Source organism: Patella vulgata, chromosome 2, assembly GCF_932274485.2.
Source record: "Patella vulgata chromosome 2, xgPatVulg1.2, whole genome shotgun sequence".
Classification (NCBI taxonomy): Eukaryota; Metazoa; Mollusca; class Gastropoda; family Patellidae; genus Patella; species Patella vulgata.
Window position 1 is genome coordinate 13,033,932 of NC_065880.2, and position 19,953 is coordinate 13,053,884.

Genomic DNA, 19,953 nt, shown 5'->3' on the forward strand with positions numbered 1-19,953 from the left:
TTCGTGTACAATTGAACGTGCGTACACGCTGGTCAATTGATGGACAGAGATCAGACCAGTGGCGGCGCCAGCCGTCATTGATTGGAGGGGCAAAGCTGGGGCAAAGTCCAAGGTTAAGGGGGCAAAGGCACGATCTTCAACTAGGGGTAGGAGGCCTCCCCCAGAAAATTTTGAAAAACAGGTTGCCGGAAATGCAGCCTGGCAGTATTTCAGGCACTGATCGATGAGGTAAAGTGTCAAACGAACGGACTTGCGAATCACGACGAAGCCCACTCACGAGCGTCAAAGTAGGGAGTCCTCCCCCAGAAAATTTTGAAAAATAGACTGCCGGAAATGCTGTTATACAGTATTCTGTCAGGCACCGATCGTCGAGATAAATATATCTGCCCAGATACCGTTCGTCGCCTGATCACAAGTTTATCCGACTAGAGAACAAAATGTCAAACGAACGGACTTGCGAACCTCAACGAATTCCCCTTGTGAGCGCCAAAGTAGCGAGTCCATTGGGGACCTCGCCAAGAAAATTTTGAAAAATAGACTGTCGGAAATGCTCTACCGTTCGTCGCCTGATCACTAGTTTATCCGACTAGAGAACAAAATGTCAAACGAACGGACTTGCAAATCTCAACGAATTCCCCTTGTGAGCGCCAAAGTAGCGAGTCCATAGGGGACCTCGCCAAGAAAATTTTGAAAAATAGACTGTCGGAAATGCTCTACAATATGCAAGTTTATGACTGAGTGGGGATGTGGGATTTATTCACCGTAGAAGGTATTGATTACCGAAACGTATCGCAAATACTTTTTTTTATTTTCTAAAATTATTGGGGGGGGGGGGCAAACAGAGGGCAGACCAGATTAGCTTTAGCTTTAGATCATAAGGTCTGGCATTGGGTCAAATGGTTTCGATTCCCAGTTTAAACACCTACGCACAAGTGAATTATTGAAATGAAATTGAACCCATGTTAAATCCGAAATGACCTAGTTTGTGTCGATTGGACGTTAACCCCACCCACCACTCCTCCCTCCCTCTCTCTCTCTACCTCTATCCCTCTCTACCTCTATCCCTCTCTACCCCCTCACTCTCTCTCTCTCTCTCTCATTTGGCACAATTAGATTGAACTGATTTTTTGTTCTGCAGATTGATTTGATTTTTACCATAAAGTTTTCTTCATTCGAAAAATATTAATCATAAACACTCTGGAAATCTGAAACGTTCAAATATTTCAACATGTCGTATCTTATACAGTTTGTCAAAAACGACCAGCGGTAATATTTAAATTAAAAAACATATTCCTACACATTTAAGCGAAAGTAAATCAGATTACTATTCATCTAGTGAGGAATCTCCCACATATCGGAATAAAAACGGCGTTTACGACGCAATTAACTGATCGATTGCAGTCGACCTACGCGTTCGGCGCTCATATCACCGCGGGTACATCGATGTCAGTGAATCAGAAAAAATAGGTGCTTCATAAGGACATGTGATTTTTTCAAAATGGCTGCCCAAGTTATCAGCTTTTAGAAAATATCAATTTTGTCCATGTGTGATAAGCCGTATAATATTTTTACTGCGAACCTTGCGTTAATTATCTCATATACCTCAAAATAGTCTTATAAATAATAAATTTCCATAGTCGGGGGATCACGTGGCTAAGTGGGTAAGACGCTGGCTCGCTAGCCTGGAGGTCGGCTGTTCGATCCCTGCATTGGCCGAGAAAGTTCATCCAGATTATCCGGCGTGGTTTCCCCTTGTCAGTGATGCAGGACGGAGGGCCTGACAAGGGCAGCGGTCTAGTCGTTCTGATGGGACGAGGTCTCGTGTACAAATTGGCGTGCACGTAAAAGATCCCTTGGCAGTTGGAATTCGATATAAGAGTAGACCGTAGCGCCGCTGCCCGGGCAAAATTTCCCTCATAGCACACTGTGTGGCGTATGCCCGTCTTCATTAGCCAAGTTTAGGAGCAAAACAGTAGGACGTTAAACCCCATTTCATTTCATTTCATTTCATTTTATATCTGACAATCTCTTGCTGTTTTAGTTCAAGAAGGATTAAGCTGAAATTTTGCAAAACTATTGGTAGTCATGTGCTGGTAGGTACACTGTGAAGTATACAGGAGGAGAGAAGGGGACTAGTGGAGATGCTGCCTGTTCTGAACAAAACACAATTCCCTATTCCGGGTAAACGAATGGTTCCAGTGCATAATTCAATCGAACAATAATAAATGACCCTCCCTTTGCAGCATCTCAATTTTAATGGCAAGACAAAATACGTATGTGATGGCGATGCGTAACCAGGAAATCAGTGATCGGAAAGCCTCCCGAATTTCGGAGGGGTGTCACCAGTGTAAAATAGTTAAGTTTAAGAGGGTGGAAGCAGGGGTGTTTCCGTGTGGGGGGGGGGGGCACCCAGCTCGGCTGCATAAAAAAAATTTGCAATACAACACTTTATGATTTCAAAGTTTTTTTTGCAATATTTTCACCGATATTCGCCGTGAAATAAAGCGACACCAGGAACCTGGCAACCCCCCTCCTGCAATAATTCCTGGATCCGCCCCTGTGATGAGAATTTTATTGGCCTTTCAATCAACATGCAACATCAATCTATATTGCAATAGTTGTGATCACTCACTGGGTGGCAATATCAATCATTCATTGCAAATACTACACTGAAGTACAGAGCGTACACTTCGGCTCCAGTGATAACCAAGTCACCCTACATACCTTAATGGTTTATACCCTAACGTGAGCTAGAACCCTAGGCAGAGACCATTGTCGTTTATTCGGATCAGTGGACTGGGAACAAGACAACTTAACACCGATGCTTTCTCTGAAATAAACATTTGTGGAAACTTATGGAGCGATTATTACAAGAAATATTCGACAGGAAATCGTCTGAACAATCTTCGACAGTGTGTCAACTTCACGATCTTGAGATCAGTTTCTCTGGTTCGCAGATAAATATGTTATGTTCCCACACCCCCGATTTGTATCTCCTATTGATCTTCAATGCCAATAATATAAGAGTTCGGTCATAGCCTCTAAAATGCGATTTTTATTTTCAATGCCAACTCCGCTCCCCGTGTACAATTGTTTTGTTTTCAACGGAGCATTATCAAAAGTTGTAAAATTTTTTCTCTCACCCGTACCCTCAGGATGGAAGTAAATAGAATCAGTCTTGCCCATAAATTAATTCCACCAGTTAACCGTAATGGTTCCTATTATCATGTGTCTTTCAAGATTTTTACTTGCTTCACCCACCCACGTGTATAATGTGAAGGTGTCCCTCAAATATATATTTCAGGTAATGTATTAATAATATATTCCAACAACTAAATGTACAGTAATATACATTATTTTAGTTACATTGATATGTATTTCGATCTCGCGGTCTTGACATATATGACGAGTCACCCAGGGGGTAAATTCAAAAATATATTAATTAATACTGGTTTGGACATGATATATACATAACACAATAAGACAACGGGCGAATTAAAAAAAGGTTACATTTTATATTTAACTTCTCACTCCTAAAAGTTCACCGAATTGGTAGAATCACCTTACTAGCGAACACGAACATGTTCGCTCGTTAGCCACTGTGCGATAAGGGCAGCACGAAGTAATTCTTGGACTATTATAAATGGATGGCGATAACTATATGGAAGCTAAATTCAGGAGAGGTGTTATATTCTGTATGGTGTTAGCAAGTTTTACTGGGCAAATAACGGAAGTGATTTAAATCTAGACAAAGATAGAGTATGGTGAAAGGTGTCAAGTGATCTTGCCGAAATGAATGAATAGGGGAGGTAATTAGTCTCACAAGAAGACGTCGACGCCCATAAAAATATTTTCAAGAATTGTCATTTTAAACAATTCTATTTGCATTGCTTATTCACAATCCGACACCTCTAAGGTTTATTGTATTGTATAATTTCTCCCTTTAAGGGTAATATTCGTGGATTTCCTTTATTTTAATTCGTCGTGACGAGAAGGGATGCAACTCTTTCTTGACTTAAGTTATTTTAATGCCCATGCGTGACCGGGAGTTTGGTTATTTATGTGATAAATTATCCAGTCACCTTTCCTGCGAAATACCGATGTAACCATGATTTTTACAATATCGCGTAGCAGCCTGTGAGATATTACGGGAAATTTGGAACCATTAGGCCTACCGAGTTTTTCAGACGATGGGATAGTCTTCTGTTTATAGAAGTATAGAAGGGTCTCGCTAGCTGGGCGGTTAGGTCCCGGTGTTAGCCGAGAAAGGTGCAGGCTGGAGGCCATGACAAGGACAGCTGTCTAGTCGTTCGGATGGCACGAAAACCGAATCCCGTTAACGCATTAGTGTGAACGTAAAAGATCCCCTAGCAGTTGGAATTCGATATAAGAGTAGGCCATAGAACCGCTGTCCGGGCAAAATTTCAATCATAGCACACCGTATACCCGTCGTCATTAGCCCAGTCAGAGCAGAACAGTAGGACAGTAAACCCCATTTCTTTTAGAAGGGTAACTTACCTGTTGTATTATAGCCGACAACACTACCCCTTTAGCATTACTTGGAGTTATTTCCCTTATAACCATTCTTTAGATTTCTTGAAGGGTCCTAGATCCTTGTGCACCTTTGTCGAAAACCTTTTTAACACGATAGAGGCTGCATTTTTAAACTGATCCGTTTTTCAAACAAAATATAAGGCTCATTGAAGGACGAACCCTATTGACCGTTCTGCGACCTCCCGTTCCCGAATTATAAGTTTGTTTTAAATAGATTTTCTTCAAATTTGTTGTGAAGCATTAGGGTCATGGGGGTGTTTGTCGGGGGGGGGGGGGGGGCACTTTCAGTATTCAGCGCTCCGCAACGTTCGGTTCTACAGTAACCTTCATTATTTCTGAAATCTTTTTTAGTGCGATAGAAACATTGTTGTCAAAAGAGGGCGATCTCTCTATCGATTGTCTACGGTCCGCGACCGCCTCTTAACACATCCTTGTTAGGCTATCGTTTTGTGGGATGATTAACTTTATTGATTTTCAAATTTAATGTGACGCACAGGAATCGAAGAGGATGAATCGCGTTGATGTTTAGCATTCTATGACTTTTTACTCCAGGAGTGTGTGCGTGTTTGTGTGTGTGTGTGGGGGGGGGGGCTGAATGGTTAGCGCGTGCGCGATGTATCATAAGGTCTGTCATTGAGTCAACTGGTGTGGTTTCGATTCCCCAGTTGTACGTGGCAAGGAGTAGGGTGGCCTATCCAACCTCGTGGGTTTTCTCCGGGTGCACCGGTTTCCTCCCACTGCTAAAGACCCCTACGCGCAAGCGAATTATTAAAAGTAAATTGAACCACATGTTAGTCCCGAAATGACCTAGTTTATGTCGAGTGGACTTTACCCCTCCCCCCCTCTCTCTCTCTCTCTCTCTCTCTTAGGAAAGCTTGTGAACACGACAGAAATAAGATATCATGAAGACATAATGGATCCGATCAGTAATCAAGTTTCCGTATAGTTTATTCGAGACAAAGCTGCTGTGTGGGTGCATTTCAACGCATTGTGTGGCTATCTTTGGATAAAATGTTTGAAACCTACACAATTACATAAATAACAGCTGTGTCATAAGATTAGAAACATTTTGTCTTTTTACTAAAGAAACTGTGTGGTTTGAATAAGCTTCTCATATTCTTATTAGGCCTATCATCTGATTCACCTCTACATATACTTTTGCCACGGCGAAAAAATCAGATGCTTTGTGTACAATCAATATGTCGCCCTTGTTTTTCGCCGTGAGTATAAATCAAATAGGGTTAAATGTCATACTTTTGTGTACCAACCGGGCTAGTGAAGCCAGACACACGCCATACAGTTGGCTATGAAGGAAATTTTGCTTGGCTATGATTTACTGTTATTTTGATTTCCTACTATCAAGACCGTATTGGCGTTCTCCGAGCATAATTTCCCTCATAGCACACTGTATGGCGCATGCCCATCTTCATTAGGACGTTAACCCATTTAATTTCCGGTTATACTGATTTGTGCATCTCAGCGCAGAGGAGGAGTTGGGGGTATTCGAACGGTCATGCATTGGGCTCTAGATTGGACGAGAAATCGGTGTTCTTCCTCATATACATTGTTGAAATCGAGGGAGAAGTAGACGGAAGCGCCGATGTCCAAGGAAAATGGAAAATTATCCCATCTCACGCTGCACATAAATCCATAGGTCAAAACTCTGACGGTACAGAAATGATTTTCCGGCGTGGTTCCCCCTTGTCAGTGATGCAGGAAGGAGGGCCTGACAAGGACAGCTGTCTAGTCCTTCGGATGTGACGAAAAACCGAGGTCCCGTGTATACATTAGAATGCACGTAAAAGATCCCTTGGCAGTTGGAATTCGATATAAGAGTAGGCGATAGTGCCGCTGCCCGGGCAAAATTTCCCTCATAGCACACTGTATGGCGTATGCCCGTCTTCATTAGCCCAGCATAGGAGCAGAACAGTAGGACGTTAAACCCCATTTCATTTCATTTCATTTCTGTTATTATAGAGAAAGCGTCTGTCAAACGTTTATAAATCTTGACGTCCCTCCCGACTAAAGGTTTTTAAAACAGAGAGTCATTCAATGCACATTACGAACAATTGTGAAGACATTATCAACATCAATATAATTTCTTGTAATATTAAACGCACAATATTCCAGACTAAAATTGGAAATATAGACGATCGGTTCATGAACATTAGAATGTAGTCTTATCAAAATGCATATATTAAAATCGACCAACCCATCGTCGACAGCCAATGTAATATTTTTTTTTATAAAAAAAATACTCATTACTTGGCTTATTTATATTTATAAAATTAAACATATATTATGCAAGAGCTAAATCTGCCTATTGCCGGTCTTTCTTTAGGCTTGGAATGTTATATAAACTATTAATTAGACATTAATTAACTTATCCAGACCATAATCAGCTCTCGATGTCAACGCTAGCCTGTGATATTTATTGGATTTTGATCCGATTTGCTGCTCAACTTTCATTCATGATTTAATAATGAAATTGATAATCGAGACTATGTTTTATATCGCATCGACTTTAGTATTGATTTTCGAGGCTAGGTCGAAATTTCAATCGCTTAATATCTCGGTTCATAGTGGATCAATTTGACTGAAATTGTCAACAAATTGCCTTTACATTATCTAGCTTTTAACTATTATAGTGAGAACTGCCAGCTCTTTATCTAATCTCCCATAATGTATCTTTAAATGATATTACTTTGAGAAATCTCACCGAGAAGTTCACTTTGCTAAATCTACTGATCCTTAACCCTTATTGAATACATTTCAATATTTGATTAGATCTTTGGATCCATAACGTGTGCATTTTGTATATTCCGTTTTAACAACTATACATTATCTGATGAACAGTTTCCGAATTAAACGCCTGTAACCAAATTAGATTTTTCCCACAGCGAAAGCCATGCGCTGTCTCCATCGATTCATTTGCAAATCTCTATCTTCATCGTTTTCTTTTGATCGGCGAACGAAAGTCAACATATCGTGATGGCTGACCCTCCTAGGAGACGAGCCTTGTGAATGGAAACCAGACTGAATTGTTGGTGGTCTCATGGACAATTCACTCCTCGGACTATCTTTAAGTCGCAATAGCGGTGTCCCATAGATTCGTTGACTTTCCGATTTGCTCAAAACGTTCCTGTTTCTGTTTTCTCTGAAACTTAGTATTTTTTCATTCTGGTTTTGATCTGAATGTTTATTAATGGTTTCATTGCCAGTAAGATAATCAACGGAATCTACTGTTTTATTTTGTGGAACGTCTGCCACTATTGACACCCGTCTCTTGTTCATCTTATGTGCATCTTCTTTGGAGTCCTGGTCCCTCTTCTCCAAGGAATTGGTCATCATGATGACAGTGTTTCTTAACTTTTCTATTGCTTGTTTCTGCAAGTCCATTTCCATTCTTGCTAAATTTTGTCTAGTCAATCTTGGAGAAGAAGCTTTGGAACTTGAACTTTTTACCTGAGGAAAGTAATTATTTCGTTTCGGGCTTTTAATATCCATGTCGGACGGTTTAGCTTCGATGTGATCATTTGTTAACTGAATCCGAAAGAGTCTCGATCGACGCTCTCTAGCACTAAGCATCACATCTCCAACAGATAGTCTGGGTGTGGAATCGTCCCCTAGCAATGATTTCTTAATTGCAACAATATTGTTCACTTTCAAGTCATGCGATAACGTTGGAGATTTATAATTCGTTTTTTCGCGTACAACAGCTAATCTCTCGGACACACTAGACCTGTCTACATCTTTGGGCATTAGGTGACTTGTACGGGACTCTGAAAGAGGGTGCATCACATATCCATTGTCTTTATTCAAAACTCTAATCTTTGCTTTACCACTAACAAGTCGCGAGAAAGCCCTTGGATTCATTTTGATCATCCTACTGCTTGCATAATCCGATTTGCTTTCCACAATTGCATCGTGCTGCTCTAATGGAAGTCGGGGAATTGTTTTATCATTCACAGAATGGATGCGCTCATTCGTCGACTTCGATTCACAATTTGCATCAGTAGAGTCCTTTCTTCGACTTTCTGCTACAGACTTAGGTCTTGGTTTACTAATTTTAATACTGCCACACGGATGTTTATTTTTGGGTCCGACATGATCATCACCAGCAGCATTATTTATGCTACTTCGAAAGCACGCCGAACTTCTGCTACTCGACATGCTGCTGTAAGAATCCCGATTTCTATTTGCAAATGCTGGATCATCGTGAATTTTACCAAGTTCCTGCTTTACCTGTTCTTCTTGGAATATATAATCCCGCATATTGAGTAGAAATTCACTATAAATTTTCCGACATTCTGTCTTATATAGCCGGTTACTAGCGGCAGATGAGAGTATTCCACCATTTGGAACCGTGACGTCAAAACCATAGTCTTTTGCCAGATCATGATCTGTAGCATTCTCCATTATTGCAGGATGTTTTCTTCGTAGAATTTTATACTTTTTACATCGAAGGGCACCCCGTTTTCGAATCTGAATCCGTATAAGGAACTTAGCATGCTGTAACTGATCTTTGGATATTTTTTGTTTATTTTAGAATCCGTATTTTCCAGCTCTCTTTGTTGACGTCTTTCTTGGTTTACGTGTATCTTACAAGCTTACCGAATACCTGCGTATGTACTTGTCCAATGTAGCAGTGTGTAACTAGAAGTGTTAAATGACATAGGATTATATATCTGTAAACGAGTCTTGCCAATGTTTTTCTTGATTCCCTTAAATCTCTAATCTTTTTGTTAATCTAGATTATCCCTAATTATTTATAACTGTTATCGTACGTTATGATCATTTTGGATAATTATTTTGCGATTTTCTCGTAATAGGGCAGTCATATATTCGGTTCTGGGTGCTTCAATCTAACCTATTATGTCATGGTTAGGAGATTTACTCTGGGCTCCCTATTGATTTCTATCGATGGATCATATGTTCATTTAATACGATTTCCTGTTTTAATTGTAAATAAATAAACACCTGTATTTAAACATCCGCCAATAAACAAAAATCCATTATACCAATTAAAACATAAGTATGGACTGAAAAGTGTTATTGAGTTAGTAATTATTATTATTATTATTATATCTAAACATTGCACTCCAAGAAATGTATATATGTTTGTAACTCACTACCTATACGTATGTCCACCATTGTTTACTGTAAACATAAGATTAAATTATTTTATATGTTTGGAGAGAACTTATATAGGCCTTTGCCTGTTGTTCAATCGATTTCAGTTTATTGAATAAAATATTGTTTAAACTAAACTAAAACTGAAGCAATATACGTATGTTTAATCTCTTGACTTGGTTCAGTGATTAAAGCGCTGACTCAATAACCAGGGGACCGGGCATCGATCCCGGTGTTAGCCGAGAAAGTTGTCCGTGGCTTCCCTTTGTCAGTGGCGTTGGACCGGGGCCTGGTAAGGACCAGCGCCTAGTTGTTCGGATGGGACGAAAAACCCAAGTCCCATGTATACGTTGGCGTTCACGAAAAATTCATTTGGAATTCAATTTCTGTTCGGGATGGAGGGGAGGGGTTAACGCGTGCGCGTTGGTCGTAAGGTCTGGCATTGAGTTAAGTGGCGTGGTTTCGATTCCCCGCTTGTCCAACCTCGTGGGTTTTCCCCGGGTTCTCCGGTTTCCTCCCACTGCTAAAGACCCCTCCGAGCTAGCGAATTGCTGAAATAAAATTGAACCATATGTTAGCCAAGAAATAACCTAGATTGTTTCGAATGGACGTTAACCCCCGCCCCCTCTCTCTCTCTCTCTCTCTCTCTCTGTGTGTCGGGCTAAATTTCCTTCATAGCACACTGTATGGCATATTCCCGTCTTCATTGGGTATAATCCCATAAAAAAAAATATATGGAAAACAATCACGAATTAGAATTCAATATTGATCAATTTCAATCAATTTTGTCATCTTGTCGTGGATCTATAGGATCCTAATATCCAATATGTAAGACACAATTAAAATTATGGTTTCGGGAGCCATTTTGTAATGAACAAATAAAAACATATCCTACGACACAATATGGAAGTAATTAGAAAAGGCTGATACACAAACTGACAAATACTAATTTAAAAAACGTATAGAATGTACGAAGCAGTTCAATTTGAATTTTTCACGTATTTCACCGAACATAATTGATTAGAAATCACTATACTGTTTTCTAAAATTGAATATAAATCACTTTACATAATGTACATTTATATTTTATTAATATGTGCTTTTAGAAGAGAGAGAGACCCTGAGAAAACCCACGAGGTTGGACATATGAACCTACTCCTTGTCACATACAACCGGGGATTCGAAACCACGCCAGTCGACTCAATGACAGACTTTATGATACAGCGCGTGCACGCTGACCATTCAGCCACCCAACCCAAAATAGAGCCATGCGCCCTTTAAGGAAAAATAAATAGGATTAAAGTAAATAACAGGATTAAAGTAAATAGTGTAATCAAAAACTGACAAACTGACATAAAGGATTAAACAATAATATAATAAATGAACAAAACAATAGATAGGACGTCGCCACCCAATGTCAGTTAGTGCACACTCTTGTTTTCTTGTCATCCAGATGTTCCTAGTGACACATGAAAGTTCAGCCAAAACAAGTTCATGTAATTCGGTAAATTCAGATGAATGATATAATATTCTAGACTGATTTAGTATTAATATCCAAAGTCTTCGACATTGAACACACGAGTTATTTGTCAACATTGATGTTGTGATATCCAGTATTTAAGACAAAATAAACATTTTACCATCGGTACACGAATCGTGTACCATAATGCGGTTCAGTGCCATTTGTAACAAGGGACTATAAGAACGAGGCTAGACATATTCCACAAGTCCTGTCAAACGGCGACGCCATATTCCTATCAGGAGAGCATGCGTAGTAAATACTATCGGTGTAGACTGGAATAACCAGACGCTAGAGATTGCCATTCGATTGAGACTTCTGGCGTATATCGCCGAACATAACTGATTAAAAATTACAGTAAAAACAGAAACGATTGAATGTAAATCAGTTTATATACATACATATTACATTAAATTTGTGTCAATATCTAGGTGCCAAAGAATAGCGATTTAGCTCCTTGAAATCAACAGTATACATTTTGTTCATTTGTTCTGGTTGGTGATCGTGTCTATTTTATTATTTTCGTAATGCACAAACTGGTTGACCTATTTGTATCAATCCCGGTTTCTCTAGCGCCACGTAAACTCCAAACAACGGTGATGTTCCATAGGGTGCAATACAGCGAAAACTAAAAAAACATATATTAAATAATACATAATAGATTAATCATATGGACACTACAGTTAAAGCTCCTGGTAATTTTATTTAAAAAAACAAAAAAACATGTAATTTTTGTATTCCATAATTTAAACAAAAGTAACTAAAGATAGCTAAATTGTACACATGTGTCATTCAGCTTGAGCTATATGTTAGCTCGGTAAATGATTTAGATAGAACTCAAATTTACGTTTCCCTGTAACTTTTTGGCGATGGGAATTTAGGATTGATACTAGAATCTATTAGCGTTTGCATAACACATACTACACATTAGAAATAAGGGAGAGGTGGTTTGGTGTAATAACATTTAGTGGACATGGTTTTAAATCGCCCAGTAGAAAGATTCATTAATGTAGTATTTACCTTCGTTAAGTGGCATTTAGTAATTGAACAGTAACACACTAACACTATTTATGGAATAACAATTACTGGTTTATTAACATGCAACGTTTCGACGATGATACTCTTGTTTTTATCAAGCAAATGGTTATTCCATAAATAGTGTTAGTGTGTTAGTATTTACCTTCTAAGATGTTTAAGAGGTTGGAAACCTTTCTCTTTGATGCCAGTTGCTGGATCAATTGTAGTTATAATACACCTGGTAATATAAATTATATGTTAACACTTTTACAACAATAACACCAAATGTATTTTGTGGCTAAGTCACTAGCCACACTTAACTTAACATTTATAGTTTTTCTGGGGTTATATTGAGAGAGAGAGAGAGAGCGAGAGAGAGAGAGAGAGAGAGCGAGAGAGAGAGAGAGGGAAATGGGGTTTAACGTCCACCCCACACAAACTAGATCATTTCGGGACTTTATTTCAACAAGTCGCTTGCGCGTAGGGGTCTTTAGCAGTGGGAGGAAACTGGGATACCCGGAGAAAACCCACGATGTTGGACAGGCGTCCCAACTCCTTGTCACGTACAACCGGGTAATTGAAACCACACCAGGTGACTCATTGACAGACCTTATGATACAGCGCGCATACGCTAGCCATTCGGCCATCCAACACCCCTGTTATATTTAGTGTCAAGTTCGTTTTGAGAAAAGGTTCTCGTCACATACAACGTAAATAAAAATTTGGCTAGAGGACGAAGTTGATTCTCCAGCAGCTGGTTATCATTGGGCTCTAGTTTTCGGCTAAATCTATTTGTTAAGGCCAGCTCAATTTTTGTCAAGGTCGTTGAGACGTAAACAAGGTTAGGGCACGTGATTGCTGGCGAGATTGTAGGTTAGGGTTAGGGTAAGCATTGGGGCTAGGTCCGGGGTTAGGATTAGGGTTGGGATTAGCGCTATACCTGTTTACATCTCGTGACCTATGACGAAAAATTGACCTGGCCTTATCATTTAGCACTAACTCTAGGTTGTTGCTGATTGATATGTCTATATCATGAGATTCAATTTTTATAAAACCGTTTTTTAATTTAATGCCACACAAAAAAAGAAAACAACACGGAGAACGGGCTGGTTTCACGTGGCTTGTACAAAAATGACACCCGAATTATTATTACTTTATGTATCTATTTATAAAGATGGCCTTAAATTCTGTAGATATAATTTCAGAACTGATCGACTTTCTCACAAAATTGATTTGATGGTATATGGTTTTAAACCTTATTTTAAAAGATACATTATGTAAGATTTACATAAAGAGCTAGCCATTCTTGCTATAATAGTTCGAAAATAGAACTGTTCTAATCTATTTAATATCGGAGAAATCAGATAAAACCGAGAGTTGATTATGGCCTGGATAAGTTAATTAATGTCTAATTAATAATTTAGAAAACATTTCAGGCCTAACGAAAGACCTTTGAGCTCTTGCATAATGTATGTTTAATATTTATATCCTTATATTTGATTTTAATAACATAAGTTAAATATTATGTGTTTATTTAATGGTTAATTACCGGCGACAAGGTTCTACAATTCGGAACTGAATGTCATTTCCAATCTTAACATATTGCCATTCATCCTGAAAATAAGATTTAAAAACCAACAAAGTGCATTTATACATCAATTTATTATTATCACCAAATTGACCTCTTTACTTTAATGATATAAAACATTCCTCTTACCAAAAATAAGTCCATAACAAAAAACATTTATAGTAAAAAATACAACCCTTATTAAACCTTATTAAAAAACAAAGTAAATATATAACTTTACCTCGTCAAAAGGAATGGTTCCGTCAATAACAATGTTAGGTCTAAATCGGAGGATTGGTACTGGTTTATCTAATCCGTTGTTTACTTCGTGTAGCGAGGATGACGATACTAGTAAGTAAGGCGTAGAATAGGTAAACACGGCCTAAAAGAAAATCATTTATTTTTTATTTATCAACAACCCTACCGACTCCTTCAAAGTACACAATACAGCAATTTATATGAACACATCAAACTTATCGACTAATATTCACAAATCAAAAGAGTTCACATCAAAAATACTGTTAAATTAATTACAGCCCTTGGCATGTAAAAGTCGTTTAATATTAATTAGTTTGTTTACATTGGAAACGTTTAGTTTAATACATGTACTAGTGTGCATTTAAGAAAAATACGATTAGATTCCGTTTCGCAATGTCTTCTAATAATGCACACGGTTCTTGCATAATTACGACCTTAGAATGATGTATCACGTGATAATTGTTAGTGATTGACTCATCCCAAAATTAGGCTGCCTCTCTACAGTTAGCCCCGCCTGAGAATAGGTATGAAGTAGATTCATCGCTGTGTGCAGTATTTGATTGATTTTTCGCTTCCGGCATTTTAATGGGATCTGAAGCACTGGGGCAATAGTAGGGTCCGAGAGAGTGAGTGGGGAGAACCGGGACGAGATAAATGTTTTGACATTTCGGCACACCTTAGAGTGAATATGGCGTATACATGTGTTTGACAAGGGCGGAGAGAATGGGACTCACTCAACGTAAACTGTCCTGTCCATAAAAATCACAAACACGACAGACACCAGAGTTAACGTAAACTAATAAGTGATAATTGCTGCATCTATCTTTTCTGACAAAGCCACGTGGCATTTTTTTCAATTTAAGTCCTACTACTTCAATCAAAATATTTGTCTACGTGACTTTGCTGCACTAAAAGAATCAATGATGTCCTAAAAGTCCAATTCCTGGACACAGTCACCTTTAATGCTTAGCAATTCCAAATTGTTCAATCTCCATCGTCACGATGGAACGCAAAATTGATTTAATTGGTCGCACATTACCGAAGGAACGTTTATCTGAGTTGAGGCTGGGGTGGGTACGTTAAAGAGAACCGCAGGTGCGCCACGTGACCCATGGTTATTCCGCCACTGTTCGCAGCTTGCGATACCGAGGACGGTCCAGGGTTGGTGATAACAGAACGGTGTAGGATGATGTGGAATTGCTGTCCACTGAGTCGCCTATTCTTGTCCTGTTCCGTCCCACCTCGTATTTGTATTATCTTTTCTGTGGTCGAACGCATTCCTTTCAGACCTAACACCTGTATAAAGCCAGGTACATTGATGAGAGAAGCAAATGACTTATGTCCGTACTTCCTGGACCTGGTCAGGGTGAATGCACAATAGACTTATGGAATATGTGTGTTCTAAAGAAATATAAGAGTAGTACATAATATTTATGGATATTTGGCCTTTTGGACCGTTTTAAATTATTAGGGACTTGTATCATTTACACACATCAAGCGCCCTGGAATAAGGATTATTTAAATCTGAATTTCACCAAATATGTACATAACACATGTGTGCTCCAAGCCATCGATATACTAAAAGACAATGATTAAAATTGCAATACTCACAGCATCGCCTTCTTCTCCATTATATGGCCAGGATCGTGATATCTGGGACATATCTCGTTTTGGTAAATCTGGCGGTGAGAAACCTATTCGTATATCTGATCTATCTAGAAATTCTGATATCCATTTGGATGCTGATTCACCACAGTCAACAACATCTCTCAATTCACCATAGATACTACAAACATAACAGAAATTATGCCTTTCCGAGAAGAAAAAAAAACGATGTACAGCTATTTTGTGCTATTAAATTATATTTATCAAAACACATATTTCTTAACAAATCGAATAGGAATGGACACACCCCTATGGATGCCGATCAGAAACAGTTTAAGAAGTAGAGTAGTGTTTCTATGTTGTATTATGATAGAGTAGAGAATTGCTATTATATGTTGGGTTGTTGATATAAATCATCTGTGATTATTCTGAGAGTAAAGGCGAATATTATAGCTTTGGGTAGTTCAGAAAGGTGAATACTGTTTAAGCTGAGAGAACCGCAAATCAGAGTAAAATACTCATTGAAAATAGTAGATTAACGGCGTCCTTGAAATTTCTACAGTATTTATCACTTATTGGTTTCTTTACCTCCTCTAAAGTATGCCAAAATTCAAAGATTTTCTCGCATCCGGGGGAGACATCCCCTCGGACAGTCCTATGCCCCAGTACTTCAGATTCCTTTACAAAATGCCCCATTTCTAAGATTGCAACAATCATTTTCAGACTAGCATATTGTAATTTTCTTATCTATAGTTCTATTTGTTATATGACAACGGCGTTTCCACCTATTCTACATCGAATTCTTACTTCAAATGTTTTTCTACGGACATGTCAGTATACACATGGATGGACGCCTAGGTTGGTACATCCGAGGAAACATCCCTTGACATCCCTGACAATTCGGAGCCGGGTCGGACCACACGTCATCAGCCGATAATTAACTAGTACTATCCATAAAATTGTAGTTCTGGGGAAAATGTGTTTGAAGTTTCGGAATTCTGTATTTCTGTCGACCCATATAATTAGTTACGTGCAAATAACCAGACCACAATCTCTAACTGTAACAGAAATATGGAATCCAGAAACATCAAACTAGAAACATAATGAAATGAAATGGGGTTTAACGTCCTACTGTTCTGCTCCTACCGGGCTAATGAAGACTGGCATATGACATACAGTGTGCTATGATGGAAATTTTGCCCGGGCAGTGGCACTATGGAAACTAGAAACAAATGTTAGATAGAACAAGTTAATTCTCGACAGACGACAACTCATTTTCTAAGAGAATGGTATCATTAAAGATGGAGCTTTTAAAATATTACTTGGCTTGTATTATGTTTTCTTTTGTAGGTGGTAATAGTTTTGGAAGCCTCAAGTTTTCTCTGTTAGGAACGCTAATAATAATATCGTCTTTGTCGATGGTGATGTTCATTAAACACAGCCTTGGTTCCGCCTTTAACGTCAGAATTTCACCATTATGTAAACATATCCAGTGCCTTAAAAACAAAAAATTAATTTTGATAATATTATGTAGTATATATTTCTGCTATAAAATAAGACAATAATATCTAAATATATCTACATCTTTCCTACACCTTCAAAAGTTCCCATGTACAAACTGTGTGATTTGATGATATATTTGGACCCAAAACATTTTCAAACTAATTAATCTATCTATTAATCTATATTTAGAAGCATGTTTGTCACGTAATTTGGTATAGGAGGGCCCATTTTCAGAATTTATTTGTTGTTACTTACTGTCCGTTTACCCTACATATTGAAGCCTAAGTAAATTCTTGGATTATCTTCTGTCAAGTTCTTTTTGCGGAGTTTAATTGCAGTCTGTTGTTCATTTAAACCCTTCAATGTTCCCAAGGGTTTAAGAAATAAGAAATAATTTCGATTAAGAAATAACAACCGCTCCCTAAGTAAAGCTGTATCTCTACTTTCCATATATACCAAATTGTACATACTTTTATTGGAAATAACTACCCTATAAATACTTTCGAGGGAATGTATCTTTAACGTTGCTTTTCTTTTTCTTATTTCTTAACTTTGTAGGGAAGAGAGCTTGCATCACACCGAAATACAATGACGTTTATTGCATTTTTCCGGTCTAGTAACTGTCCTAATAAAATAAAAATAAGGAGTTTCATAACAACCCGATTATAATACACAAAAATAAACAAATAAACACAAAAAAATTTAGACAGTTGGGTGGAAGGGTTGACGACAATATTGACCCCATTAGAATTTGTTTGAAGATGCATTATATATTATGTCTATTGCAGGTCTTTTTTTTCTCGCTTCATATCTTATATAAACTATTATTTAGACATTTATTCACATGCCAACCCTATAATCGACTCTCTAGACTATTGGGTGGCCAACATTTAAATGGATTTGAACACAATAAAAAGCATAATCGAGACTTAGCCTGGGTGTTAAGTACCGTTGCTAAACGATCTACACCACATCTTCTAACAGATCTAACTTCGCTCAGAATAAAGTAATTTGAATGAAATTTTCAATACATTCATTTTTCAGTATCTTAAGCTATTATAGCATGAGCGGTCAACTCTTTATCTTAATCTTAAATAATACATCTTTAAGTAATGATAATGTAGGCCTACCTGTCGGTAACGCCTTCATCTTTTAAACCATGTTTGGTACAGTCGGCAGATTTCAACGGCATGGCCATGCATGATTTAATGGGGTAGCTGTATATTTTTTGAACTCTACCGACAAGTTCATAGTCCCGTTTTCTTTTACTCAACCATCGTAAAATTATATATTTCACAGAAGAAGACACTAAAAAATATCCAAAAATGTGTAGACCTGTATCGTTCAATGTCCCCATTTTTCCACTTCAGCTGTGAATATTATTTGTCACTATTATGTATACAAGATAACCAAATGTCATTGGATTAAAGTGGCGACTGTTAGTGTTACAGAATTTTACGAATATTCAGCCATTGGTGTGCAGGCATACTCATTCCGGCGTTTTGTTTGGGGTTTTTCCGCTCTACACCAGGCCAGCATTCATATTGTATTATATGTTACGTCCCTTGGTTAAAGAACGGCTTTATGTGGCCCAATATAGCTAAAGAACAGAAATGAAATGGGGTTTAACGTCCTACTGTTCTGCTCCTACCGGGCTAATGAAGACGTACATACGCCATACAATGTGCATGCTATGAGGGAAATCTTGCCCGGACAGCAGTGCTACGACCTACTCATATCGAACTGCAACTGCCAGGGGATCTTTTACAATGTGTACAAGGGACCTCGGTTTTTCGAACCATCCAAACGACTAGACAGCTATCCTTGTCGGGCCCTCCGTCCTGCACCACTAACAAGGGGAAACCACGCCAGAAAATCCCGATGAACTTTCTCGACCAAAACCGGGAGCGAACCCTGACCTCCAGGCTAGCGAGCCAGCGTCTTATTCACTTAGCCAACGTGTCTCCGATAAAGAACAGGAGTTTAACGTCTTACTTTTCAGCACCGACTGGGATAATGAAGACCCCATTCTGTAACTGGTAGCCGAGTGGTCAGAGCATAATTGGATTCTCGACTAGAACGTTCCAGGTCCATATTCTGACACGGGTGGCGCCGGCGGGGCTGCCAGGGAAAGGTTTCTAGTCGTTGGGCTGGGACCAAAAACTTCGGCCCACCTGTCGATACATTGGTGATCATGCAAAAGAGCTCTTAACAGTGTTGAACATCGAAGATGAGTAGATGGAAACTCTGCTGGCCGAGAATAGTTCCCCTACCTCGCATTGTACATTCAACCATAGAAATAAAAATGACCAAAGTATTGGTGAGACATTAAACCGCAATCCGCCCCACTCCTTTTCTTGTTATTTCTGTTTATTAAAAATGCACTATGTAAGATTTAGATAAGTAGCTGGCCGTTCTTGCAATAATAATTCAGACAATTTTATTAAAATTACTTTATTCTGAGCGAAGTTATCACTATTTGAAGTTTTGTCAAGATGTGGCATAGATTTTTTATTATCGTAACAACGGTACTTGCTATTCGAGTCTAGGCCTCACTTAGCAATTTTTAAATTAAATCATTAAATGGCGGTATTGTTTTCATCGGTTCAAATCTCCCTCAACCCATGGTCTAGATAGTTTGTTTTAAGCTTGACATGTGAATAAATGTCTAAATAATGGTTTTCATCAATTTTGAAGCCAGAATAAAGACCTGGGCCCTTATTCACGAAAACTTAAACTAAGTTACACCCAAAATTTTAAGAAATACTGCAACTTCATTGGATATATGCAAATCGAT

General features: G+C 38.5%; 2 protein-coding genes across 2 annotated transcripts; both read right to left on the minus strand.

Moving 5' to 3' along the window:
• Window positions 1–7,437: 7,437 nt before the first annotated feature.
• On the minus strand, window positions 7,438–8,973 carry LOC126810626 (uncharacterized). Its single transcript, XM_056098929.1, has 3 exons — window positions 8,758–8,973; window positions 8,020–8,484; window positions 7,438–7,524 (listed from the first exon to the last, which is right to left on the minus strand). Exons 1-3 carry the CDS (start codon window positions 8,971–8,973, stop codon window positions 7,438–7,440), a joined length of 768 nt encoding a protein of 255 aa, XP_055954904.1.
• Window positions 8,974–11,579: 2,606 nt separating this feature from the next.
• Window positions 11,580–18,642, minus strand: LOC126812053 (mitochondrial amidoxime-reducing component 1). The gene is made up of 7 exons (XM_050538225.2): window positions 18,287–18,642; window positions 16,976–17,149; window positions 15,660–15,834; window positions 14,032–14,172; window positions 13,773–13,837; window positions 12,387–12,461; window positions 11,580–11,834 (listed from the first exon to the last, which is right to left on the minus strand). The coding sequence occupies exons 1-7, from the start codon at window positions 18,511–18,513 to the stop codon at window positions 11,723–11,725; spliced, it is 969 nt and encodes a 322-aa protein (XP_050394182.2). The 5' UTR covers window positions 18,514–18,642; the 3' UTR covers window positions 11,580–11,722.
• Between the last annotated feature and the right edge of the window lie 1,311 nt (window positions 18,643–19,953).

What these genes read in the sequence shown, in the direction of transcription:
- LOC126810626 (XM_056098929.1), bottom strand. Translation starts at nt 8,973, where the DNA reads ATGGAGAATGCTACAGATCATGATCTGGCAAAAGACTATGGTTTTGAC. An exon ending in TTCACGATGATCCAGCATTT is followed by an intron (nt 8,485 to 8,757) that starts GCAAATAGAAAT and finishes CCATTAGAGCAG; the next exon opens with CACGATGCAATTGTGGAAAG. An exon ending in GAAATAATTACTTTCCTCAG is followed by an intron (nt 7,525 to 8,019) that starts GTAAAAAGTTCA and finishes TTGACTTTCGTT; the next exon opens with CGCCGATCAAAAGAAAACGA.
- LOC126812053 (XM_050538225.2), bottom strand. Translation starts at nt 18,513, where the DNA reads ATGGGGACATTGAACGATACAGGTCTACACATTTTTGGATATTTTTTA. An exon ending in ATGGAGAAGAAGGCGATGCT is followed by an intron (nt 14,173 to 15,659) that starts GTGAGTATTGCA and finishes ATTTTCTTTTAG; the next exon opens with GCCGTGTTTACCTATTCTAC. An exon ending in GAACCATTCCTTTTGACGAG is followed by an intron (nt 13,838 to 14,031) that starts GTAAAGTTATAT and finishes TCTTATTTTCAG; the next exon opens with GATGAATGGCAATATGTTAA.